Source organism: Agelaius tricolor, unplaced genomic scaffold, assembly GCF_023055355.1.
Source record: "Agelaius tricolor isolate 1412-34295 unplaced genomic scaffold, bAgeTri1.0.p SCAF_2, whole genome shotgun sequence".
Classification (NCBI taxonomy): Eukaryota; Metazoa; Chordata; class Aves; order Passeriformes; family Icteridae; genus Agelaius; species Agelaius tricolor.
Window position 1 is genome coordinate 11,714,246 of NW_027269262.1, and position 27,363 is coordinate 11,741,608.

Genomic DNA, 27,363 nt, shown 5'->3' on the forward strand with positions numbered 1-27,363 from the left:
GGATTCCCCAACACTGGATGCTTTCAAGAATCAGCTGGACAGGGTGCTGGGCCATCTTGTCTAGACCATGCTTTTGACAAGAAAGGTTGGACCAGATGAGACTTGAGGTCCCTTCCAGACTGGTACTCTGTGATTTCATGGTAAGATTTAGGACTTACAGACTTAGGCTACATGAGCCCATGCTGACTTCCAATGTTCTCCTGAGCAGATCCACTTGGTACTAGTATTTTGTATTTTAAACTCCTGCCCATGCAGAGAGGTGAAAGGAATGGACAACCTCTTCTCCCTTAAGCTCTGAGGAGCTTCATGGAAGCGCACCGAGGTAAACAGTTTTTCTCAGTTCTGCAGGTATAACATCAGATCCTTTGCTTGTGCTCTTTAGTGGCACCAACAACTATCCTCACTCCAAGGCACTGGAGGCATCTGTGACCTTCTTTGAATGGCTTCTGCGCTCTGGAAATGCGAGTTAGTATTTTGAAGTGTAAATTTATAGACTGAGAGATGCTAAAAGGATCCTATTTGATCTCTGGCGAGTGTCAAAATTATGAGAACATGATTCCAGGGGACCTTTGAGGGAAGAGGAAAGAATTGGTCCCAAGCAGAGCCCTTTTAATATGGATTTCCAAATGAGCCTTGGGCAGCAATAATGATGTTCTTGAGTTCTCTGTCAAACACTTTTTTTCCCCTAATGAGGACAGCCTGTCCTGCTGCTTCTCCAGTACTCCATGATATGTTTCTCATTTGCCTTATGAAAAATAAACACCAGTCTTGGACCCTTCCCAGAATCTACATGACAGGACTTTATCTGACTGCCTGATGTGGGAGCACACACCTATCCCAGACATGGACTACCTAGGCACTGGTCTCTGTCATACATTGCACATTAAATGGATATTGGTCTAAGCTGGAGTTTAGGCTTAGGATTGGGAACAACATCACTGAAGATGTGTCCTGGGACTGCTGTCAGTCATACGGTGCTGTCAGTGCTGTGGTGACTTGGAAGTAACTGTGGCAGTAAAGTCCTTGCCCCAGAGATGCCTCAGAAACCCAATCCATCTGCCATTTTATGTGGAGCATTTACTGGTACTCAAGAAGCTTTACTGTGTCAGCAGGGAATTTTGTTTGCATCCCCTTAAATGCTGCTGTCTGTCCTTTTAAAAAAGTCTTTTAAAAAGTCACTGCCTTGCAGCTGTGGAGGGAAACATCATAATTCACAGCTACTGGGGCAGTGTAGCAGCAGGCAGCCCCTGGCATTGGCAGCACTGGGACTGTCTGTCCCTGTGCAACAGGCAGCTCCTGGCCTGCACACTTTGTTCCCAGTCAGCAAAGAGGGGGGACTCCTCCCCAGTTCAGGGACAGCAGGATCTGACTTTTGGTGCTTTGAGTAGCAGTTTAAGGCCACCAAATGGTCATTTCTTTCATTTTTAAAAAATTTTCCCCCTTTCTCAAGGCAGCCAGCTGCAGTACCAGTGTGGGGGAAAGGCTCAAGTAGCAATAGAGAGATATAACAGGATTTTGCTTTACATAGAGATGAAATGGGATTTTATCTCACTGCTCATATCACCAATAAATTCTCCCATCTGCAAGGACTAAATGAAAGAAAAGGGTTAGAAAAAATTGTAAAACAATGTAGCACATTTGACAATATCCTTCTTACAGCAGCCAGTGACTTGTGTCCTTCTGGACAGCAGGAGCTGGGGAGCACTGCAAGAGGATTTTGTAGGCCTTTGTAAGGTCTGAATATCCAGAGGTGAGCTGTCCCACGATGGGCCTGAGGTGCTGCAATAAAACCAGTGGCTAGGTATTCATACCATCTTGCTGGGACCAGTAGCCCATGGTGCCTTCCCACTCAGTCACAGCCAAAATTGCATTTGCTATAAACAAGCATAACAGACAGCTGTTTTTTTTTTAAGGGCCAGTGTATTTATTGACCCAATCCACAGCAAAAGGGGAAAAAAAATAAAATTATGTAACAAAATGAGTAATGCTGAGTGGGTGAGGGAATTTCTTGGTGTTTTCTAGCATGCAGCTACCTTCAGCAGAAGTGTGTGTGGCTAAGCTTTCATCACTGACAATGTGAAAAAAAATATTTTGCTTCAAAAGGGATGCATTCCCCCATGCTAGTAAGTCACCCTTCAGAGCATCCTTCCTGTTCATGCTAACCATGAGTAGCCATGCATGCAAAGATCTCTTCTTTTTCACCACTAAAAAAGAGCAACCTGGTACAAAAGTCAATGAAAGAGGCCATCCAGGCAGCATCAGCTGTCAACAGTCACTGCAGCTGTTCAGTCCTCAGAAGGCATTGTGGGCCTGCATCAACTGCTAGGCAAAATTAGGAGAATTTTCAGAATTTTCCTGAGAAAGAGTGAAATAAAGCCATGCAAGCAATGTGTCTAATAAGGGGAGTATTTCCCATGTCACTGGAAGGAAGGCAGCAGCTCACTTCTATTGAGAACTTCAGCCTCTACCTCTGTAAATCTGCCCTTGGTGGTCCCAGGTGCTGTTCCACCGATGAGACAGTTGTGGATACAGCACTGCACTTGCCTTTCCTTTTCCAGTGATACCAAGAGCTGCTGTGATCTGGGGTGGAGAAAGGTGGGAGCAGATGTAATACTGTATCATTATTTTATTTAACATATTAATTTTTCTGGGAGACATTTCCAAAAGCAGCCAAATCTCTTTTTCTGAAGTGTTCACTATGTCACAATGCTGTGGAGTTTCCTCCTGTTGTCTTCTGACAACATTTCAGCTCTTATGAATTTCCCCTCACATTTAGTGGGTTTATCCTCCATCACCCAGGATGCAAAAGGTGCCAAAGCTGCTTTAGGCTGAAAGATGCTGACATCCCAGGAGAGAGGGGTTACTTCAAGCTTGTCAAGCACTCTCCATGCTCTCATTCCCTCTCATCCACAGAGGTACCTGACAAGGAGGACTGTAACACAAATGTCCCAGTTGTCACAGGACTGCAGAAGGATGAATTTCCTCCTGCAGGGAAAGATCTTGCATTAAAGCCCCTGCCCAGGACAGCTGGCAGTGGAGAGCTTTGTGGGGCCTGCTGATCTAAGGGCTAGAGCTGAAACCACTGAACATCCAGTGGTTCATCTGGGGTTGTGCTGTAAAGTGATTTTTGGTTGGATTTGCTGTTACACGTTTCTGCAAACTTTTAGAAAGCCTTTACCAGTTTCTGTGCGTGCTAGACTGATCACTGATAGCAGGAGAAATTCTGACTTGCTACCCCTCATTCTCGCCCTCCACCGAAATCCTTGTTTACAAAAACCTGTTTCCTTTTAAATCATTCTCCTGCACATCTAATAGGGCCGAGCTGCTTCTTTTCAAAGTGAAATACCACGGTACATTCATTTAGGGCTTGATTGCTCACTCCCTGTAGATCACAGCCAAACTCACATTGTGCCCCTGTGAATGATGAGCCAGGTCTCTCCTCAACACAAAATGTAGGCATGTAATTTTTGTTGGTGCCTAAAGAAGAGCAATAGATAAATGGGTTTTTCTTTTTCTTTAAATACTTTAGGTTATAGCCCTCCTTGCTCACTAAGTATTTTTCCTTTGGGGCTCTGGGTTCCTCTTTTGTCTATCAGAAAGAAGAATGTAACAAACTGCTAGACCATCACCACCTCCTTCTCACAACGATCTGCATGTCATCACCATCTGTTCAGTAAATCAGGGCTGGGGATTTACCCCTTGCTAATCAAGACAGGATGAAACCAAATTATGTTTGAAATGGTGAAGCTCCTTGCACAGTGTTGCATATGCCCCAAGTGTGCCACTGGCAATCCTCCCAGTTTCTTTAAATCCTAGTGGCACCCACATCAATGACTTTTGTGGAACTTCCCAAAGCTCACTTCCACCTGAGTTCCTTTCTCTATCATTTTAATTCCTGCTTTGCACTGCTTTTCAGAAAGATGCTCCAGTTCAAAAGGACAGAAACCCCAGACAGTTTTAAATTTAATGGACAATTGTAGTAGACAGCAGGAGCAAAATGGATGATACATATGCAGTATATATTTTGTGGGTTTTTTAAAATAGCGCTTAGTTTTTAGTGAGTTTTCTTGTTGTGCCACCCTAATCCCTCCCCTCTCCAAGTAATTTTCTTTTTTAACAGAGGTCCTTGCAGCTCACTTCCTTGGAAGTGGAACCTCAACTCCATAATATACAAAACCAAGCTGATCTTTTGAACCCAGAAAATCATATGGGTTTGAACTTAGAGAGAAAGGAACCCAAGCACATTTCTTACATTTCCTGGTATGAAAGCTGGCAACAATTGGTTAAAGTATTTTAAGTGGTTGTATATGCAGCCTCCCTTCCCCAGGGCATGGGGCTCTCACAGCATCCCAGGGTGTCCAGCACTTGAGTGTCATCCAGCCACAGACTCTTGACAAGTTCAGAATGTGCCAGGAATCAAACAATGTGTCAGCCACACAGTGCTCAGTGCTCCCCAATTCCCTGGAAACTCCTTCCTTGCTGGAGGACTGTATTTAAGACAGTGATCCCAAGGGCGTCCCCAGCAAGACGCACAGGTGACAGCACTCCTGTCACCAGCTCTATATTTGTCCCACAACAGTCAGCCTGGCCCTCTCCTTGTGTGTCCCACAGTTTGGAAATGGACTCCAAACATGGAATGTGTCCAAGGCAGGAATTCAGTCTTTACCTTGTTCTTTGCTGTAATAAATCACGTTTAGATCAGGTACGACCTCTGGAGCAGTCCCACTTCTCCACTGTGATGAGAGTCCATCCCTAGTTTGGCCTTACTTCTGTGATCAAATTGCAGTAAGTGTTTTTTTTTTGTTAGTGCTCATCATATTTGGGATGTCTTTGAGTGCAGCCTGTAAACTGCCTTTATGGGAAATACTCTGAGGACACAACATAGTTGAATAAATTTGGTCAGGTGGGCTGTTGGCCTGGAGTTCCTACCCGACACCCCATCTTTTTAACTGCAAATAAAGGAGGTTGGACATGAAAAAAAGATAAATCCTATAATTTGGATTTGCCTTTTCCACTGGATGAAGGGTAGCACAGGTTCCCAGGTGACAGTGAGCTGGACCTGTTGCTCCAGGGCATAGGGGACACACGGCCATGCTGTGCCTCACATCTCCAGCAGAGGACCAGGATTCCCTTGCCTCCATGCCAGCAGTCCATGGCAGTCCTTGGTAGCTGCCCTGCAGAGATGAAGGCTGAGATTATCTGAGTTAAGGGAGAAGTTGCTCTCAACAGCTCCTGGCCTGCATCAGGCGCTTTCCTTATTTTAATTTTTTTTTAATTAGAAAACTACTTAATTTTTTTCTTTTCCTATAGTTTTCCTCTTCTTTAGATTCATGACTGCTGTTTGCTGATGAAAGTAGCTGGAATACCAAAGGTTGAAATGCTCTGGGGAGATGGGTAGGCTGTTCAATCAGGAGGCAAGGAGCCTCCTTCCTTGAGGAGCAGGAAGTCCATAAAAATTTTGCTGTTGGTTTTCAGAGGCTAAAGTGCCAACCCAGGGTTTCCAAGCTCTTGGCCTGACATCTGGGCACTGGGGAAGGGCACCACACTGCTTGTGTGCCACACTGGTTGGGTGTGCTTCCCAACTTTTTCTTTCCAAAGGAAGGACACAGAATAGCATTTGTATGCGATGCTAATTTGCAGGGTTTTCTAAAAAATAGATTTTGCAGTTAATGTATTGTCTTATCTTGCAGTGGACTCGGCCAGTGCTAGGTTAACAGTTGCACTTGCTGATTTTCAAGGGCTTTTCCAATGTAACTGAATCCATGATTCTGTAATGACTTAGGAGTGAGGACAGGTGGTGAAGGGTTCCTTCAGACCCATGCACAGGCTGATGTACAGAGGCATGAAAGCAGCCTAATGGGAATTGGTTGGAAATATTATTAGCTATGAAGGAGAGGGGAAGTACAGGAAAAGAAAAGAAAACATTAACCAAATCCACCTAAAATAATGTCAACTGGGCTGTGAGGCTCTTCTGCTTGAAAGACACAGCTATGCTTGCCACTTTGCTTTATTTCTAGTAGTTTAAAATGTCTCTGCAATTAGTATTATGGAAAATATATAACTGACTAATACTGTTTTAGGAGTCAGTATTTTAAATGGAGGAACTGCAAATACCCTTCCAAAATGAGAAGGCAGCTCTTATGACACCAGGAGTTGAAGTTGCTACAATAAAAGATGCGTAAAATTGTTTTTTATTTTTGTTTGAACCGTGTTAGACTGCTTACAGAGCAGGTGCTTTGCTGGAATAAACCAAAGTAATCAGAAATCTGCCCCAAATATCCACAGTGTCTCTGAATTCATTCAGTTACATCCACGGACATATTTCTGATGTACGAATGACTTCTGAACTCAACCCCATGACTCAGAGCTGCTGACTGAAGTGTGGCGTTGGGAGGCTTTAAGAGTGCCCCTGTTTGGGTCTGAGTTGTGCTGCTGCTTTGGGCAGTGGAGGACATCATTCCACAGGGACTTGCAACCAGGGATTGACAAGGATTTCTGAGGGATGAAAACTCCATGGTAGAAACCTGTGCCACCAGCAACCTCCATCTCAGGGAACAGGTTTTGGGACAGCTAAAGGTGTACACAGGTAGCTGTGGGCTTTCCAAAAATACTTTTAGGAGCTTAATGCACTTCTGAAAATGCTTTTACCAATGTCATTTGTCAAAGGGCTTCAGCCCAAGGTTTGCTGGGCTCCTGAAGAGCCCTGGTCAGGGTCTCCACTTGAGAGGAGATCTGGGGAAGGAGCTCCTGCTCACTGGTGGGTCTGCTCTGGGCTGCAGCCAGAGTGCAGAGGGCCAGACCTTTACTGAGCACCAGGAGCTGCCCCCATGAGCAAACTCCCAGCAGAGCCATGTGCAGATGGAATGCCAGGACAGCCAGAGCAGCCCAGGGCAGCCTGACAGCCAGGACAGCCCAGGACAGCCAGGACAGCCCAGGACAGCCCAGGACAGCCAGGACAGCCCAGGAGAGCCAGGAGAGCCAGAGCAGCCCAGGACAGCCCAGGAGAGCCAGGAGAGCCCAGGACAGCCCAGGACAGCCCAGGAGAGCCAGGAGAGCTAGGACAGCCCAGGACAGAGCAGCGCCACGGAGTGGGTGCCCCTCACTCCCCTCTGCAGGTTCCTCTTCTGCACCATGGAACTTCCCCTGTGCTGATGCCCGAGGGGATTTCACGGTCTCTGGTGCAGAGGGAGCTCCTGAACAAGCCACAGTCCTCAAAAGGTCTCTGCTGCCAGATTTATGGTCCTCAGCCTACAGGGGACAACAGGTCCCTGTTTGGCTTTGGGACTGAGTTCACCCAGTGGTATTTTAGGGAGACAGGAGAGCCTTTGTAGCCAGAGAGGAAGGGAAACCTTCCTGAAGGAAAGGAGGAGTAAACTGCTGGGTGCAAGAGCATTTAATATGTGTCCTTCATGGCTCTGCACTGCCCTTTTCTGTAGGGACCCACTTCAGAGAGCCCTTGGCAGCTGCTTTGACATGGCATCCGTCTCTCTTTGCTTTTGTACCTTGTGTGCAATTCCCAGGTGAGTCAGCTGGGACTTCAGAGGGGTTTGGTGAAAGCAGAAGCCATCTTTTTGTGCACTGAGGGCTTGTTAGAGACTGTTGAGAAGAAACAGTCACTTTTCCTGGCATGCCTTTAGTCAGTGTGACCTTAAGAGTGTGAAAAACAGGGGGCCCAGCAGTGACTGCCGTGGTTAAACAGCAGCAAGAGCATTTTCACAAGAGGACTTCAGGCATTAACTCAGAAAACTTCCATGAAGGCAGCAGGGCTTTTCGGTAAGGTTTGAAGAGTCAGGCACTCGCAATGGTGTGGAAAACACCAGAAATGGATGAACAGGCCAGGCTGTGAGGTGCTGGAGTGTTCATGTCACTAGCAAGGCTGGTTAGGGAGGAATAGTCTCTTGAGATATGCAAACAGCACCCAGAGATGCAGCATTTAATGGAGACACCAGAGCTGAGGTATTGATCAGAGCTTCCTACTTTGCAGACCAAAATGGTGCTTCTACATATTTTTGCCATCCTAAATGGAAATGGATTTAGGATGTCCAGAAACACTGTGTAAAGAAGTCACCAAAGCTAATGAGATTAGAATGTCTTACTCATGAGAAGACTGATTTGCAAAGGCCGAGTGTGCATGTAGGGGTCTGGCTTTAATCATCTCCTCTAACATTTAGGCAACTAGAGACAGTTTTCTAATAGAATTCTTGCTGCAAAGCAACCAAATTAACCAAAGCAACGAGGTAATTTCCTACATAGGTAATCTCTGGGAGTTTCATGACTGACTTTATCTTCTCTTGACATGCAACTTACCTACCTCTCCATCTATACATGGTTTTCTTTGGACAACAGCAACTATTTTTTCTTTTTAATATTCTCCAGTATTTGAGAAAGAAGGTTTTAATTTTTCTCATGAAGGATTTGACCTAGTGCAGGTCCAGTCTGCATGTTTCACCCTGGTCCCAAATTTCCTGGTTTAAAAACCACAAAAGAGAAGACATGAGAAGTGTTCTTTTTACAGTGATATATTTCAAGATGGTTTTATACTTAGTGAAATTTCAGCTGGCACCCTGAGTACCACACAGTCTTAACCCTGCAAATTGAAACTGGATTTCTAGTAAGTCTTTCAGATGCCTTTTGGTAAAGCTGTGGTTACTTGTCTTGATTTATGGTAGCAGTCACCTCCAATATCAGACATGTATTCCAGTGTTCCAAAGGTGCCTTGGCTCATGACTGAAAGGATTTCATACTGGCCCTGCCAATGCTTTTTTGGAGGATTGATGGTGTGTTACAAACCCAGTACCTGAAAACGCCTGCACTTCTCACTTCTCCCTCCGAACGCGGCGATAATTACATTTAAATTTCAGAAGATGGCGTTGAAGATTTGCAATTAATATCCTAAACCTCCGGCGCAGCACGGTGACAGATTCTGTGACCTGAGACCTTGCACAGAGAGGATGTGGATGCATGTGCGCTGGGGACGTTAGAACAGACCAAAACCAGAGTGTCGTGCCACGACACACGTGCTTGAAACCCGAGAGGCGGCGAGAGAGACTTTCATGCAAGCCCGGAGCTCGCTCCTTCGTCCACCACGTTGGGGCAGGAGGCTCTGAGGGCAGGCGAGCCAGCGGGTTCCAGCCCTGGCGCCTCAAGATGGGCTTTGCTTTGCGGAGGCAGCATCCCCTGGGCCCAGCGGGGAGGGAGCCGCTCCCGGTGGAGCTGGTGGCTGTCCCCGCTCCCGGCCGGAGCTGGTGGCTCTCCCCGCTCCCGCCCCATCGGGGCTCGCTGCCTCCAGGACCGGCGCCGCTGGTGTCGCCCTACCCCACCTTGCCCCCCAGTTCACACCTTTCGGGCTGCCAAACACGGAATGGACTGGACGGGGAGAGCCCGAGCCCTGGGGGGGAAAGGAGGCGGGTGTGTGTCTCATTCCACTCCGCGATCCCGGCTCTGTGACCCGAGCAAAGAGGGGCTGGGTGGCAGAGGGTGCCGGCCGGGGGTCCCGACCTGGGCACGGCGGGGGCTGGTGCGCGGATGCCCCCGCGTCTCCCCGAGCATCCCGGGGGCCCGGCCGGCGCCGTCTAGGACGATTCTGGTGGGTGTAGCGAGCTGGGTCTTTACAGGAAAAGCCGCCCGGCTCTCACTGGTAGGAGTTTCCCTGGGCTATTTATGTATGTGCGTCTGTCTGTAAAGATTTAAAAAAACCCAACCCAGCAGGGACGCGGAGGGCGCCGGGCTGCACGCCCTCCCGCCCGCACCGTGTTTACCAGCAATGGCTATGTGTCACTGCCTCAGATGTTTTCCAGCTCGCCGAGTCTCCGCTCCCCTCCGCCGGCTCCACCTCCGGGCCCGCCTCCCCCCGCCCGGCACGACGCCCTCCATCATATAAACTTCCCGGTGCCGTCGGCCCAGCCGCTTCGCGCCCCGTCTCAGCAGCCGCCCGGCAGCCGGCGGCCCCTGCCCGCTCCCAGCACGGTGACAGAGGTAAGCGAGGGGCGGCCGAGCCCCCGGGACCCCCGGCCAGCCCCCGTCGGGCTCGGCGCTCCCGGCGGGCCGGGCAGGGCGGGGTGGGCGGTGCGGGCGCCTCGGTTTGCCCGGTGGGCGCTTCTCCTGTGGCTCCTTGTCGGCACCCGAGCGAGCCCTTTGCCTTTTTTTTTTTTTTCTTCTCCCTTTTGTTTCTCCCCCCGCCTCATTCTATTTCTTCCTTAATTTAAAGCAAAAGAAACAACACCCGCCCGTTATCTGCTCCTGAGGTGAGGGCGCGCACCGGCCCCAGCCCGGCCGGTTCCCGCTGCTCTCGGGAGGGTCGCGGGAATGTGTGGGAGGGATCCGCTTCGTGCACAGTGAAAGGGGGGAATGCGACTTTTTTAGGGTCTTCGCACGGACTCCTTACGGGCTCCGCACTGGGGAGCCGAGGTCCCGAGCGCGCCCCATCCCCCAGACGCACCATGTGCAAGGGAGATGCCGAGGGACCGAGTTTGGTGTGCAGGGGGATGCTGCCCCTGCGGAGGGGTGTAAGGGGTGCGGAGCGGTGCTGCCCATCTGCCCACAGTAGTGTGCGCCTGTCGGGCAAGGATCTCGGAAAGGCTCCCCGTGGGTAGAGGCAAAGATCCCTGGTGATCCCTAAGATTTCGGGCATTCAAGCATTTACCAGCTCGGTGAGACAAACCTGACGCCGGGTCCCCGTCCCTGGTGCCGGTGTCCCGGAGTTCGCACCTTCCCGGCGCGTTCCCATCCCTGCGGAGCCGCGCCGCTCTCCGTCCGTGCGCGCCTGCGCCTCTGCGTGCAGCTCTAGGGCTCCGTGTGGTGGGCTGCCAGCTCCCACGTCCCGGGGGACATAAGTGCCCTGATGCCGGGCTCTGTGGGCTGCTGTCTTTCCACTTTTAGGTATATGCAGCGTATAGATTTGAATGTTGCTATGTGTGCGTGCTGGAAGCAGTTGGAGGGGTAGATATGTATAGGACATCATGTGTTCAAGTGTGTCTTGCTGAAGGGAGCTTGTGGAAGCTGCTTTGGTGTTATAGATAGATGCCATGTAAACCATAACTGTGTGTGAAGCCCTCGGAATCGTGTGCGTGGCATGTCTGATAGCATATGTGTGCGCCGTCACAGGCAAACCTATTTCAACGCAATTTTTAACTAGTTTGGTTGAAAAGTAAACTCCCAGTTGAACTCTCAGCAGGACAAGGGAGCTGTGCCTTAAGTCACTTACAACAAAAACTTCAACGACTGATGTCTGTTCACGCATAGCAGTGCTGGGACAGGGGGAAGTCTGTCAAAGTCTGCAGCACAGGCAGTGCCTGGGGAGGGCTGTGGGGGGCTGTGCCCGATTTCCTGAGGCTCTGTACCGTGTTTCCCGGGGCCCCCAGGGCCCCCAGCACGCCGTGGCTGCTGTTTGGTGCGGTGTGTGTGGCACCAGGGACTGGGCACCGCTGGTGGGGACTTAGCCCAGCGCTCAACCTGTGGGTTGGCCTCTCCCCACATCCTGCCCATTTCCCCCCCCTCAACAGCCTCCCAGAGAGCCGGTGCTTGGACCTGTGTGGAGAGGTCAGCTTGGTGGGGCACCCCGAAACCCCCTGCCCAACCTGTGACAGGAGTGGCATGAACTTGGAGCCGGGCGAGTGCGGGATGAACTCGGTGAGCTGTGGCAATGGGAAACTCCGCCAGTGGCTGATCGACCAGATAGACAGCGGCAAGTACCCCGGGCTGGTGTGGGAGAACGACGAGAAGAGCATCTTCCGCATCCCCTGGAAGCACGCTGGCAAGCAGGACTACAACCGCGAGGAGGACGCCGCCCTCTTCAAGGTAGGGCTCAGCCTGGGCTTGGGATGATGGAATGCTGGCAGGGCACGAGGGATGCCCCTCACCATCTCATCCTTGCCACCTGCCTCTGCAGGCTGCCTCTGCTGCTTGGCTGCTGCTGGGCGCTGCCTGGCTTTGCCCTAGTGTCCCTGTGTTTGTGGGACAGCCCACCCTTCCCCAGTTCTCTGCGTGGAGCTAAATGCTTCTGGGACCACAGCACATATGTTTCCACATTCATTCCCCTTTCTTATGGCCACTAAACTGCTTTTTGTACCTTACCATGCTGCTATTTTTTAGCCTAAACCTGTGGGGAGTAAATTCGTGAACAATTCATGCACATGTAAGCACATACACGTATGCTGTTTCAAGCATTATGCCTTGTACTTGATTCTTTTTTTCTTTTTTTTTTCTTCCTTTTTTTCCTTTTTTTTTTTTTTTTTTCCATTTTCCTGCTCTTTTGATTATCTGAAATGTTTCCAGGCTTGGGCTCTTTTTAAAGGAAAGTTCAGAGAGGGCATTGATAAACCAGATCCCCCTACCTGGAAGACAAGATTAAGGTGTGCTTTGAACAAGAGCAATGACTTTGAAGAACTGGTGGAGAGAAGCCAGCTGGACATCTCAGATCCCTATAAAGTGTACAGAATAGTGCCAGAAGGAGCCAAAAAAGGTAAAGCATCTCAAATTCCCTGTGTAACAGAATGTGAAAATGTCTCATTGCAAGCATATGAGGACTGAAGTGTGCTTTTCTGGAATGACCCTGCAGCCTTTTTAAGTCTTTCAAGGGACCAAAATGAGGGCTCAAGTGCAGCTTGTTCTGTGACTTGAGAGGCTGTGTCTGCAGGAGGACTGCTGGCGTTTGAGCTGGAGCACTGAAAGGGAGCCCCTGCAGGAAGATGCAGACAGGCTTCTGCACATCACTGGAGGAATTGCTCTTTTAGCTGGAGCCTCCCTGCCAGTTCTGTGTAGTGAGAGCCAAGCAGGTGGCTCAAGGGACAGGCAAAAAAAAAAAAAAAAAAAGCATGCTGGATCTAGGTTCTGAATACAGGAAAGAGCAATTTTGGGGCAGACTGTAGGTAACTGCCTTGGGGGGAAAGAGCTGGGAGTGAGGGATGCCCAGCCTGCAGCCTCCAGGGCAGGGGCAGGGCTGTGCCTGCTCTCTAAGAAGGCCCTGGTGCCAGGCAGGGCCTGAGAGGAAAGGCTTGGCATCATTGTGCACTAGGCTGGGACACACTGTGCTGTGGGGCACTGCAGAGCCCAGAGGGACAGACTGCCCAGAATCCAGAATCCCCCTGGATTCACTGGGACAGACTGCCCAGGGCGTCCAGTCCCAAGTGGGCACTGGAAGGCATTTTGGCCTCTCTCTGTTCAGTGGCAGGTTGTGTGGATTTGCCTTTATTGTGCCGATTTCGGATTTCCTTAAGACGTGGTTGACGTAATTTATTTTTATTCCTCTGGTGAACACAGGTGCAAAACAGATCAGCATGGAGGAACAGCCATTAATGATGAACCATCCCTTTCCAATAACATCTCCTTACACTGCACTACCATCCCAGGTATGGCATTAGTTGAGTGTTTGGTTGGTGCCTCTAGGCTGAGCAGCGATTTCTGTGCTATGCCTGTCCTTGCTGGTGGGGCTCTCAGGTTCTCCCTGTGAAGAAACTTCATTATGAGAACTGAGAAATTGAGAAGCAACTTTTCTAATGTCAGATGAGGCCACAGGGCAATTGATTTCCCTTGGTGTTGTTTATCCCAGAGTAATAGCTCTTCTCTGTTGGACAGCAGCTCCTAGTGCACTGCCATTCTCCTGGTGCCAGAATGTGAGCACCCAATGAAGCCTTGCTCTTTCAAGCAGACATTTACCAGCAGTGCTTTGACTGCCTTTTGTTATTCCACTCCTCTTATTATTTACACCAGTGGTGAGAAACTCATTTGAGAGCCTCACTGGTGGTGGTGGCCAAGTGCCATCCGCGTAGCCTGGGCACAGCTCAGACCTCCATGGGCTTTGGCAGGGAAAATCAAGGAGCTGAGATGAGAGAGCTGATGCAATGCATAGCATTAGTTGTGACAGCTGCCTGCTGAAAGAATACCTCATTAAATCGAGTAGGTGCCGAACTACATGGTGCCCCACGAGCGGAACTGGAGGGAGTTTGCCCCGGAGCAGCCGCATCCCGACATTCCGTACCAGTGCGCCAGCATCCCCTTCGCCACTCGCGGCCATCACTGGCAAGGGCCCGCCTGTGAAAACGGTAAGACACCCCTGTTTGGGGCTGCTTGCTGAGGCTGGCCACCTGGAGGAACCCCAGATTCCTCAGGCTCATTATTTGTGGCTTTGATTGATTTAACAGATGTGGATGTAGAGGGGGGCTGGGTTCCCTTGAAAGGGAGCCACCTTTGTCCTGGCTCTTGCGTCCACTGCCACTGTATGTGTGGTGTGTGGGCTGTGCAGTTCTCTGCATTGATAGAAATCAGCCCCCAAAAGTCCTCAGCTGTCTCAAAAGCCCTGAGCAATAAAGAAGGCAACCAGCCCTCACAAAAACCCCAAATGGGAACATATGTTCTTTAGCTTTTCTCTCTGATTTTGGACTTTTTGAGGCATACACCAGAGAGGTTTTCCCTCCAGCTTTGTGGGTTAGACTGACATTATTCTCCCTAGGGGAAAGCTGAAATTATTACTTTATTTTTGTGCTGTGGCAGTGGGACAACTTGTCATGGATTGAGATTCTCTTGGGACTGGTACAGCAGAAACAGAATAAAGGAATGTTTCCTTCCCCAAAGATCTCATAGTACCAGAGCCTAACACAATCATGGCTTTCCAAGCTCTGCATCTGTAGGAAAAAGCCCAAATTGTGAAAATTGGCAATGCTGAAGCTTGCAGGGAATAAAACATAAGAGAAAGGGAGCTGTGTGCTGTAGACCCTTGCAGGGTAACTCACCTGAGGATGCAGGCATTTGATTTGTGAGGAGAACCACTTGGTTCAGAAGGGCAGGAAAGGATGGAAAGCAAGAAAGGACCCTTGGAGTAGGTGCTATGTTTTCAGAGGACAACTCTTTGGTGGTTTTGATGCAGAGAAATCTTTGGATCTGCTAAAAAGTAAATACTCAGTGCACTGCAACTTTTGCTGGCAGTATATTGGAATTATTAGGCAGAATGTTTTGCTCTTTAGCTGAGTTATTTGCTAATAAAAAAATCAAGGTAGCAAGCAGAATGAGCTCTGCCCTGAAGTACATCCTCTGCAGCACTTGCACACATTTGGATCCTTTGCTGAATTTGTAGGCTGTTGTTAGTGGTTGATACTGTGTTTCTCACTGGGCTATAAAATGCATCAAGAGATGGGTGGGTGTTTTTTATCCCAGTTACTCCAGCTCCTGGTGAGTTTTGCCACTGGGAAAGGTAATGCGTTCTTGTCTGCCAGTCACTTGCATCATCCTCCAGAGACTTTTATTGGCATTAAGAAACAGGAAAAACATCAGTTGTCCATGGTAAAATCCACTTACTCAAAGGCATCTGTTGGAACAGTTTAGTAGTTCTAAATAGTAGTTCTGCTAATAAAACCCTAATAATCTTCTGCTGCATATTTTTCTTCACCTACATTTAAACAGTGTTAATCCCAGCTTTATTGTTATACCCATCATGAGTAAAGTTTTTTTGAAATATGAATTGTTTCATGCAGGCAACTTTTAAGAGCACTGTAGTCTAGTTAAAAATTTAAATTATTTCTTTAATGGAATAACATGTTAAGTAAGGAAAAGGACTAGGGGGAATATAGAAACACTAAGGGATTATTTCATGCTGACCCAATTGAAAATATAGTCCAGGTAACATCTGGAGTGATTGGTAGAGTTGGCCTACCTGGAGGAATTGGGAAATAGGAGCTTTTTAAGAAGAAGGGGAAAGAGAGAGAAAGTTCCTGTTGGGGTCCAGGAAAACTCACTTTTGCATTGCTGTGATCTCTGCCCTAGCTTTTCCTCCAGGATTTAGGCCTCTGTCACTGACTTTTGTTTGTGAAAACAGGTTGTCAGGTGACAGGAACCTTTTATGCTTGTGCTCCTCCTGAGTCCCAGACTCCTGGCATCCCGATTGAGCCAAGCATAAGGTCTGGTGAAGCCCTCGCTCTCTCAGGTAAGGTCTATAATCCCCCAGGCTTCTTGGGGAGCTTGGTAAGAGACTCACACTTCTGCCTTGCCCAGGCACCATCTCTCTTTTCAGATTAAAGGAAAAAAGAAGAAGAAAAAAAAAGGAAGTTAATCCTCTTTAATGAGTGAATTTAGGTGTATGGTTGTAAGTCTGCTTTCCAGGATACTTGAGCACTTCCAGCCCCAGCTCCAAGGGATGGAGGTGGTTAAAGTTTATGAAAGTGCTTGGCTGGCTTGTGGTGTTAGTGCTGGGTTGCTTTGGTAAGACACCAAATCAGGCCTTCCCTGGGGAGTCTGGCAATTTAGGAGTGTCAGTGACTTCAGGCTCAGGTTTTCATTTGGGAGAACCCCCCCTAAAATTGGTAGTGCTTGTAGTGTTCCTGTTGGTGCCATCTGGCTTTGCTCTGCTTTGTTATTCCTGGTGGGAGAAAAAAAAAAAAGACATTCAGGAAAGAAAAGGGAAGTTTTTTCAGCCAGGTTTGCAGATGTCTGGATGCTGGGGAACTTTCTGAGTAATTCTGGGAAAAGGTGTGGGAATGTGCTTTTCATGGAGATAGTGGATAGACCTGTAAAGTGCTGCTTGGTGGGTTTTTTAAGTGGGATTGTTCTCCTGAGTCAGGGTCAGTGTGGGTGTGTAGATGTGTTTGTCTTTGTGTGTGTATGTGAGCATACATTGTACACACATGTGTGTATTTTATATATATTTTCAGTGCTGTGTGAATTCATAGGAGTCAGCCAGGTGGACCAGATGGCCATTTGAAGGCAAGGCAGGGGATTTTAGGTACAGCCCTGTTGGAGCTGGAGCCAGCAGTTGCTTCTCTCCAGGCAGCTGAGTGCAGCTTTGCAGGTCTCCTGTGCAGGAGCCTTTTCTATGCAAAATCTGGGGGGAAGCACAGCTACTTCCTTGTTAAATCTGAGGAAGTGTACTGAGCCCGTGGGTTTAATTGTGACGTGAGCTTGGAAAATGTGACCAACATCAACTTTTTCTGTGCAGATTTTTCCTTTTAAATGGAAATGTGAACTTGGTGGGATTTTAGTTCTACGAAATTCCCACGCATCAGTAGCCCTTTTAATAAGATGAGAGAGCATTAATGCTACTGTGCCCCTAAAATTTCAGTATTTATATTCTTTTTATTTTTTTGACTAATATGACCTTCTGACCACTGGGCTCAGAAATCTTACGCAAACTTGTCTCTTGGCCTTAGCACAGATCCGAAACATTAAACATCCATACTAATTTATCACAGGGATTGTTTTTTGTTTGTGTGTTTGTTTCTCCTTGTAGACTGCCGACTCCACATCTGCTTGTACTACCGTGAAATACTGGTGAAGGAGGTGACAACTTCTAGCCCTGAGGGCTGTAGGATATCCCACGGCCAAAGCTACGAGGTCAGCAGCCTGGACCAAGTTGTTTTCCCTTATCCAGAGGATAATGGCCAGAGGAAGAACATAGAAAAACTACTGAGCCACCTGGAACGAGGAGTAATTCTGTGGATGGCACCTGATGGCCTCTACGCTAAGAGACTTTGCCAAAGCAGGATCTACTGGGATGGGCCAATGGCGCTCTGCAGTGACCGACCCAACAAGCTGGAGCGGGACCAAACGTGCAAACTCTTCGACACTCAGCGCTTCTTAGCAGGTAATTCCCACTGTGGCTTTGATACCCTCTTGGAAATGTCACCTGGTCACTGTCCAAATCAGCTTTATGGGAGTGCTCTTTTCATTCAAGTGAGAATTGCCTCTTGATACGTCTGGGCAAATGCAGCCAAGAGGTGCTTGAGTCCTGAGCAATCCTATAAATTTTTTCTCTCTGCACATTCAATGCCCCTGCACAGACCAGCAGGAGTCAGCTGAGGCTCAGCTGGTGACACCCAATCTCTCACATTTCTATATGAAGCATAAGGAGGAATCTAGCAAAATAGTTTTTCCATAAATTGACACAGAAAATTGGATCCTCATCTTGGATTTGCTAGTCTAAGTCCTGGATAGGTCTGTGGTCTGCACTTGCACTCCGCTCAGCTTGACCCAGAGCAAGTCTGAGGTCTTGCCCTGAGTATACAAATTTCAGTAGCAAGCCTTCTTTTCAGTCTGTGCCAGTGTGTAAAAGATATCTAGGAATTCAAAAGGGTTTCACAAGCTCTGGAATTTCAGGACTGCCTAACATTCTGAGCAAGGAGGTGCATACCGCACCAGAGCTCTCTGGAAAGGTCTCATTTTGCACAAGGCAGTGCAGAGGGAGCAGGGGAGTGCTTTAGGACAGTGCCTTCTCCTTACAGCCCATGAAGGGAAGAGGGGCAAAGCTTCAACCCCACTTCCCAGCACACCTGCACAGTTAGAGAGAGGAGAGCTGTCCACTCTGAGGAACTGGTGGGAGATGGTCATTGTCCCAGAGAACAGCTTGGGCGGCAGGAATAGATATTGGTCCTTTCTGGATATTTCTGGCATCACTTAGAGGTGAACTAAGTTGCTATGGTTTGGTGTGTTTTCTTACTAGAACAGAGCATCGGCACTGGCATGATATTCTCAGGGGAATAATGCCTTGCAAAATTTAAAAAAACCCAACAAATGAAATCCAAATCATCAGTTTTAGCGTACTTTATATTCCAAGGTTGATACGTTGCCCTAGAGAAACAGCCAAGAAAAAATTGCATTTAAAGAGAGAAATCTTATATAGATGTGAGAATTGACAGTTAGAAAGGGGAATTTGAGGTCAGGCATTGGGTTGGGCTTCAATCACATGCTAATTTAAAGATGTATAATTCTGTGCCTGGTGATGGTTTTGGAAATCCCTTTCCCTTTTCTCAGGTGGTTTTTTAGATGTGCTCTGGGTTCTTCCAAATGGTTGACAGGACATCTCTTTTTAGACGCCTCACCCCAAAGATAAGCTCAAGCAATAGTTATTTTTCACCCCTCCTAAATTACTTATGCACCAGTGCCTGTGCAAACCCAAGTGTGTGGTTGCAGTCACGGTCTGTGGCATGTGCAAAGTGAGTTTTTGCATGTGATGATGCTCAGTGCAGTTTGGAAGTGAGTTGCCATGGGCCTGACACATCTGCTGTGTGAATTGAATGTGCTGGTGTCTCAGCCTGCAAGCAAGCTCAGGGATTCCCCTACTCTGGGAAACTGGGACTCCCCTGGGAAGAGAGGCAGGTGATCTCTGCCAGGAGAGGGAATCATGAACAGCAGAGAAGGGGACAGATGCAGAAGTGCTACAGCTCTTGGGGAACCACTGAGGAGCTGAACCCTAAATGCAAACTGCAGTGGAACACTGGGGCCTGGGCTGAGAAGCCTCTGCTGCCGAGAAAGCTAAAATGGGGCAATAAATCAGAAAGCAGGAGAATGCTCTCTGTGGAGAGAGGTAAATGCATGGTAATTGTTGTAAATTGGGCTGGGTAGAGAGTAGGAGAGCAGAGGAAGAGAGCTTGGAGTGTGAGGGTGGCAGCCAGAGAATAGTTGGTGGGACAGAAGGAATGGCAGCTGGAGCAGGAGTATCAGGAAGTGGGAAGGGTTTGGGGAGGCACAGGGGGAGCCCTTTGATGTTGGATGATGCACTTGGGCCTAGAAAGGAAGACAGAGCGAGCAGAAGGTTTTGGAGAAGTGCAGGGCTGAACTCAAACCAGGATTGTCCTGGTGGTGGTAAAGAAAGGGCTTTCTTCTCCAGCTCTGTGCTATGGGCACTCCCACAGGTACTCAGGATTTGGAGAATTGCTGAGGCCAAGTAAAACAAGGGAAAGAGGAAGGTGAAAGAAGTCGTACATCAGCTGGATTGGCCTTGGGTGGGTCATCCTTCTTTGTCCTGTAACAGCACAGAGGGAAGCAGAGTCCCATGGAAAAATCTCTTCTTTCTTGACTTATCCCCAGAGGGTATGGCACACTTCAGGGGTTTCTGGGGAGACTTTGGAGAAAGCTTCATTTTACTCCATGTTTTAAGCAAGCTGCCCATTGTTTTACTTGTTTTACTGGCCCTCTCAGTAGGAGTAGTAGTCCAAGCCAGGGTTGAGATAGCCACTGAATCCACACCTTGGTCTGAAAAGCTTGCAGTTAGAGTAGGAATGGCAGGGGTGTATTTTGGGAAAAGATGCATTTGTCATGTCAAGTTCAAAGGCTCTCCTTTCCCTTTCTAGCAGGGAGGGGGCTTCATTATAATACATCAGTTTTAATGTTAATTGCAGCTTTTTCCAGAAAGCATGAACAGGGTTATAAATTAAAATTGAATATTTATCTATCAGCTGTGTAGAAACACAACACTCAACACACACTTTAGCAAGGATATTGTGTTAGATTGAATTTTCTCTTTTCTGGATGGAAATGCAGTATCAAAACAACAACATTTGGTCCACAACACTGGAGATTCTGGTCTGAGTGGGAGTACCTTATAAAGGCCTCCCCTGCTACTTTTCACAGGGGACACTGACTATTAGAATAACAATATTTCATCATTTCACTTTGCACTAGGTTATGGGTTAGCAAAGAGAGTGCAGGGGCACAGAAGACACAGAAAGCTCTTTTGCTGGCTCAGTACATGGCTGAAGTAGAGCCCTTTCCCCTTCCTTACCTCAGTGTGACAATGACAGTGTGACAGTGACCTTACCTCACCTCTGTCACAGTCTGGCTGTGGCTAATTTTTGGGCCTGGCAGTATTTTGTGTCTCTGGCACTACCAAGCCATTTCAGTGCTGCTTTTGTGTGTCTGCTTGAATGGTTCCCTTGAATGGTACCAGAGGTGTCTGCACTCAGGGTTCCTTAGAAGTACTAACTGGAAGACATCTTGGTTTGTGCATATGAAATTAATTGCGAGACAAAGTAAACAGAAAAGTTGCAGTGTTGTAAATATCCAGCTCCCCATGATCCCAGGGAATGTCTCCAAACTCAGTGTCTTGTGCTTACCTTTTGTCTTTTTCCTGACCTCTCTCATCAACCCCTGGAGTTACTTTATCTTCTCCATTGTGCTCCAAGGTCATCCACAAAGTCTTACTGGCCTGTACTGGTTTTGACTGGAGCAGGGTTAATTTTCTTCACAGTGGTCCTTGTGATGCTGTGGTTTGGATTTGTGACCTAAACAAATAACTGATAACACAGGGACAATTTGTGCTGATAACACAGGGACAATACAGCTGATGTTGAACAGTGCAAGCGCAATGTCAAGGTTTTCTCCTTGTCTCACTCTGCCCTCACAGGCTGCAGTCTGGGGTGGACAAGAGTCTGGGAAGGGGCACAGTCAGGGCTTCAACAATCCCAGCCGAGGGCTATTCCATTCCATATGACCTTGTGTTCTGCAGTAAAACAGGGCATGGGGGAATTTGCCAGAGGTTGCTATTGCTTGGGCACTGGCCGTGTGTAGATCAGCCAGTCACCAGTGATTGCTTTTTCCATCACTTGTTTTTCTTTGTTTTGTCTTCTTTGTTTCTTTTTACCCATTAAACTGTCTTTATCTCAACCCACACATTTTTTTCCTTTTGCCATTCTGTTTTTCTCTCCCATGCTGGTGGTGGGAGTGAGTGAGTAGCTGTGTGATGCTTGCCTGATTATTCCAGAGCACGGTACTTTCTCTCTTCCCAGAGCTGCAAGCCTTTGCTCACCATGGACGTCCGCTGCCGAGATATCAGGTCGCTCTGTGCTTTGGGGAGGAATTTCCAGATCCACAGAGGCAGAGGAAACTAATTACAGCCCATGTAAGTAGGATTTCTGCCTTACCTAAAAGAAGCACACTCCTTGGAGGATATGAATCTGCCAGTCAGGCTTTTGTGCCTCATGTAGATTATGAGGGAGGTAGTAAATTGTTGAAGATGCAGCACTTTCCAGAGCAAGGTTTAATCCCCAGATCTGCCAGGGACTGACTGGAAGCCCTCAGTAGGGCAGAGCACCTGATTTTCCCTCTCTGTAGAGCATTTTTTGATCTGTTTCAAATCCCATCTAAAGCTGAAATGTACCTGGAACTGCTGGGCTGTGCTGTTACTGGCACCAGCCCAGCTGTGCAGCTGCTTGGGTTGCCTGGCCACTGCAGGTTGTGGTGCTTTTACACTCACTGCACCTGAAGGTGCTCCAGAATCCCAGCTTGCATCTCAAGGGCCTCAGCCCTTGATAGGATGCAGGGGCTGCCTGTGCAGCTTCAGGGTTCAGTAGCTGTCAGGCTCATGGGCTGGCTGACCTCAGTTCACACACACTCAAAGCTGCTGTTTCAGGATGCTCTCTGAGAGAGGGTGATGGTGGAGACTGAGACCAGGTACTTTCTGAATTGGCTGTATTGGCCCATAAAACCACAAGAGAGGTGGTAATGCTCACATTAGTGGCAGGGCTTTGCTTACTGCATCCTTGAGAAGAAAACTGGTGTCTCTTAAGTTTTTTGAAAGCCCCTTTGGTAGCAGGATGGGTGCCAAGTCAGATTTCTACCATAAGCTGTGGCCTCTGCTTAGCTGTGTAGCTTTTGTGCTGCCACACTGCTGCCTGGCAGATCTCTGGGGTGGAAGTTGAGAAGCTCACAAATCCATCCTGAGCTGTGCAATGACTAGTTAGAGATGGTTGCCCATCCCTGACTCTCCTTCAACTTTTTCCCATTCTTATTTTGACTTTCCAGCTTTCCATCCCTGCTTTATACCATCCTCCCTCCAGCCCCCTTATCCATCTCTTATCCTGGTATCTTCTCTGTGAGCCTGTACCTCCTGCTCATTCCAGAGCTTTGCTTCCCCTCTGCCAATTGCTCAGTCTGCTCATCCTCTTGATCTGTCCTGGCTTGTGGGCTGATGGGACCCTACCATCCCACCAAACAGTAATGCACTGAAAGCTGCCTGGGGCACGTGTCCCACTGCCTTCCCATCTCCACCTTGGCATTTATTTCCTCCAAAACAGTGCCTGTGTCTTTTAACATGGAGGTATTGGCTGACCAGCAGGAGAGGGTTGTGGACAAGTGTCATCAGCCTGTCCTTCACTGAGAGTAAGGAGAGCTTCAGGTGTTTATTCTCAGTGTACAGCCCAAATATTTACAGTCAGAGCCCAAAGCTCTGAGAGGGAGTGGTGGTTTCTGAAGAGACAGAAGTGAAGGCAGTGTTAACTCATACAAATCCCACTTGGTGGTTGAACAAATTTCTCATCAGAGCTTGAATGAACGGAAACAAAAGTAACCTAAAATGTTAGGTTGAAATCTAACTTCAGACACAGTCATTTGGCAACATATCTCTGCCTACCTGAGGGCTCCAACATTTCAAGTTAAGTCCTCAAAGTACTTTGCAGTGCAGACAAGACTTTTGGCATGTTCAATGTGTATTTAAACACTTGGAGTGGCTGTGGGCATGTGTGTCCTGTGGGCATTGCTCACAGCCTGGGGCTGGCTAAGGGGCTGCAATTTTTGATACATCATTTGTGTCACTGCTACAGTCCCTTATAATGAAGGTGGTGAAGGTAAGGAGTGTGTGCAGGTAGACACTAAGGAGTGTGTGCAGACACTGGGCAGCAGGGCTAGGCTAGGCTAGGCAAGACCTAGTTTAAAACAGACATTAGTAAAACCATTGAAATTGTATTCCCATTCCAGGAAGCAGAACTGTTCTGCCCCAACTTGTTTTTAACTTAAAACCACCCTGAATAACTAAGATGAGGAGCGTGAAGTTTTGTCACATGTCTGATTAACATTTTGTCTGTTCTTAAGGTTGAACCAATGTTTGCCAGGCAGCTGTATTACTTTGCTCAACAAAACAGTGGACATCTGCTGAGAGGCTATGATTTACCAGAACTTGTGACTAGTCCAGAGGATTATCACACATCTGTTCGCCATTCCTCTATTCAAGAGTAAGAACCTCAGAAAGAGTGGTTTTAAAAAGGCACTGTAAAGATTGTGCAGAGTGGAAGAGCAGATCTGGGTCACGATTTGGACATCCACAATCCCAGCTGGATGCCTCCAGGGGTACAATGATAGGAAAGTGAGCAACTAGGACAACTGTATTGTACAATAAAATTGACAGGTCTTCAACATTTGGATGCTACGTCTCACATGGGGTTCCACTGTTGCTGAGAATTAACTCGAAACTGACAAAATGATTGCTGTGTTTACGTTTGCTTTAATATTCTTCTTGGCTTTTGAGGACTGATCCATACCGAAGACTTAAATCCAGAGTTTACACTGTTTCCTTTGCAGGGCTATTTATTTTGGATTACTGATCTCAGGGAAAGTACATAAATTTGCAGTGTTCCCAATTTGAAACTGTAGCTACTATAGGTGGGTAGCAAATGTAGATGGTTTATTGAGAATAGCTAATACATGTACGTGGTTATAAATTTAGATTCATAAGTGTGATGCCTATTTTCTTGTATAGAATATTTCAGTGTATTTTTGAAAACAATGCAATTCTTCAGAGACATATTTTTTTAATGTCTGACTGACACTTGTCCTGACAACGAATTTTGTTGCTGCCATTGTTGTTATTGGATTAGCCTCCATGATAGCAGTTTCTAAGGTAATGCATTTATGGTACTGTGTTAAGAAGAGTGACCGTTCAACTCATATTACCTGTGGATTTAGTGGATTAACCACTAAAATTCTAGACTCCCAAAGAGCAGGTTTATAAATAAATTGTTTTTTTCTTATAATTGTAAGCTACTATGCATGCATTATACATACACATATATATGTACATATGTATGTATGTATGTATGTATGCATTAGAATTAAGTTGGCAGACCTTGCAAATAGCACAGAAATGGTCCAGCTACCCCTTTTTGATGTCACATACATAAGCCAGGTTAAAATAACCACCACCCGTGACTTGGACAGAGCCAACTCTGCTGTTTTTGTGCACTTGCAGCTTTCTTCCAGTGGTACTGAAATGAATGTGAAAGGAGAGCTCAAGGAGAGCAGCATTTAGCCTTCTGTACTAAGGCAGTCAAGGAAATACTTGTTTGAATGTTTGTAGAATTTGATGCAGTTTGCAGCTTTCAGTGGTAGGGTGCTTTTAGAAAGACAAAGAAGTCTTCTGGGTGTGTGTGTCAATGAAGTTTCCTTGCTGGCAGGCAGCCCATGTGGTCTTAGTAGGTTTCACTCCAGAACATGATCTCCCTGTGTTTAGCAGACATACTTCACTTGACTTCCTAAATGAGGAAGAAAAAACGGTACTTGGTCTGGCAGCAGACTTGTGTTAGGGAATTTGAATTTATACATCTTAAAGATGCATACTCTTTTGGGATATATTATCCCTCTTCTTCTTCACAATGCCAAGCAGAATGAACAGGTCATTTCTACTTTGTTACTTGAAGGGTTTTTTTCCTGGCTAAAGATTTTTGTAGGGGAGACCTCTTTCTTAGACATTAAAAGCAATGCTCTGGGTGACCATCTGAGATTCGCATGTGCTTTTGTCCTGTGCGTACATTTTACTGAAAGGGACTTCTGTGTTCAGACTTAACTGGTACAATACAAATATTTGATGTGTTTTTCACTTTTTTTCTAGTGGTTGTTGCTTCATATGCTCATTGCTTCAGCTCACGTCTTGGAATAAAGTTCTATTTCCCTACCAACTCGGTGCGTATGTGTTGTTTTCAGTAGTGGGAGAAATCTAACGCGTGTGGTTCTGCACTGTGAACCTGGGCAGCACTGCTGGCTGTCTATGGGGAACTCTGTTCTGAGCCAAAAGTGCAGAGAAAGGTCAAAAGGTAAGGATTTTTGTTTACGGAAATGTCTGCAATATTAGCCACAGGTAGCAGAAAAAAGGAAAATAGAGAGGTTCCCCTTCGGCTGTTGGTTTCCAGGTCCATGGTCAGCGCAGCAGAGCTCCTGCAGCTGGGGATCTGGTGCTGCCATGCTCTGCCCCTCCAGGGCTTCTGGGGCTGGGGGACCAGGCTGGTGCTCTCCTGCCCAGCCCAGCATGTAGGGATCCTCTGACTGCCACTTGGTTCCTGGTTGTTAGAGTTTCCAGTGCACTTTAAAGTAAGTAAAGCTAGGAAAGGGTGAAAAGGAGGATGGTAAAGCAAACCAAAGTAGTGGAGTTGCAAAGAGGAGGGAGTTTACCCGGTAGCCCCTCTTTGCTGGAAATCAGGGTCCTGAGGGGTTTTTGGGTGCAGGAGCTTACAGAGCAAGCAAGGTGTGAAATAATACAGTCATGAGATCTGTAAAGTGTCTGAAGATGGGGGGGGGGAGAGTATTTTCTCTTTTTGTGCAGACTCCTATTGACTATCAAGGTGCATTATAATTTTTGGCTTTGGAATGTGCTTTTAATTATTGTCCTTGAAGTAGCATAATTTAAAGCCAGCAGCTGTGGAGAAGGAGGGAGGGAGAGGAGCTAGAAGAGCACCATCTAATTTCTGGCCAAACACAACTTGCTTGGAGGAATGGCGCAGGGGGGTGAGTGGAAGGAAAATCAAGCTGTTATTTGTACCATAAATTGTTTTGCAACTTAAAGCTGCATTTACTTTTGTGACCATTTCTTATTGTTCAAAATAACTATGAATCTCCAAAGTGGGGAAAAAACAAAAAGCAAACAAGAAAAAAAAAAAAACCTGGAAACATTTTCTCCTTTTAGTATCTTTTTTACAGTCACTACGTGAAAGCATTTGAGGTACTTCCTACCTCTGTTAAATTCTGTTTATAGTTTCTGAGGTCTGCTTCCTTCCTGTTATGTTTTCGGTGGCGTTTTAAATGACATGTTTTACTCCTGTCAACATTGAAGGCATAACTGTTTGGTTTTTTTTCAAACGTTTTTTGTGTCAGTATTGGTTTTTCTGATTTTAATACAGCCACAGTTGCAACCGTTTCTTGAAAGGATTTTGTAGCAGAGAAGCACCTATATTCCAAATTTCGTTCTGCTGAGTAGTTTGTCTGTAAACTATATTAGCCTTAGAGGGGTTGTAGGTTAACCAGAAACAAAGAGATATATTTTAAGCTGAAGTACAGTGTAATGGGTTTTGTGGAAAAAACGCAGGATTCACGTGAAAACCCCTGTGGCCTTTAGATGGGCACATTCATGGTGTTTACATCAGCGTTTGTCAGCAGTGTGGAGGTGGGGAAACACCACCCTCGGCACAGGGCTTTCAGGAAAAAGTAAAGCATTTTCTCTTGCACGCTGTCAGATCACTGTCTGTGTATACTAGTAGAGAGGCAGGGGGGAGGAAGGGGGAGGGAAGAGAGAAAGAGAAAGAGCACTCACCAGAGAGGCCAAGCAAATTGAAACAATCGTATCTCCTTTCCCAGGCAGAACTCTGTGTCAAATTTAGATGAACTTGGATGGTAAGATAATAAAGATTGCTAGGGTGGTTTTTATCTGAACTCTCATCTGGCTGGTAGTAGGCTGAGAGCTACTGATTTTTGATTTAATGCTTATGAGTTTGGTTGACTCTGAAGAGATGTCACCAGGTCCCTGTGACTCGGAGTAGTTGCGAGGTAGCTGTGTGCAGCCATTCCAGCACTCAACTTCCAAGTGTGTAGTCAGGTGTGCACATCCTCCTTGCATCCCAGAGGAGT

The 27,363-nt window shown here is 47.2% G+C and overlaps 1 protein-coding gene across 2 annotated transcripts; it reads left to right on the forward strand.

Annotated features, from left to right (window-relative positions):
* Positions 1–7,165: 7,165 nt before the first annotated feature.
* Positions 7,166–25,424, forward strand: IRF4 (interferon regulatory factor 4). Of its 2 annotated transcripts, XM_071452955.1 has the most exons (9): positions 7,166–9,975; positions 11,502–11,796; positions 12,274–12,460; positions 13,258–13,346; positions 13,898–14,039; positions 15,806–15,913; positions 17,213–17,566; positions 21,486–21,598; positions 25,358–25,424. In XM_071452955.1, exons 2-9 carry the CDS (start codon positions 11,593–11,595, stop codon positions 25,403–25,405), a joined length of 1,245 nt encoding a protein of 414 aa, XP_071309056.1. In that variant the 5' UTR covers positions 7,166–9,975; positions 11,502–11,592; the 3' UTR covers positions 25,406–25,424. The 2 variants fall into 2 exon arrangements, with proteins under 2 accessions (XP_071309056.1, XP_071309047.1); XM_071452946.1 differs by lacking the exon at positions 7,166–9,975 and having other exon boundaries at positions 23,566–25,424.
* The last annotated feature ends 1,939 nt before the right edge of the window (positions 25,425–27,363 follow it).

Coding starts and splice junctions, on each gene's coding strand:
- IRF4 (XM_071452946.1), top strand. CDS start 11,593: ATGAACTTGGAGCCGGGCGAGTGCGGGATGAACTCGGTGAGCTGTGGC. Junction 17,567..21,485: donor CACTCAGCGCTTCTTAGCAG/GTAATTCCCACT, acceptor CTCTCTTCCCAG/AGCTGCAAGCCTTTGCTCAC. Junction 21,599..23,565: donor GGAAACTAATTACAGCCCAT/GTAAGTAGGATT, acceptor TCTGTTCTTAAG/GTTGAACCAATGTTTGCCAG.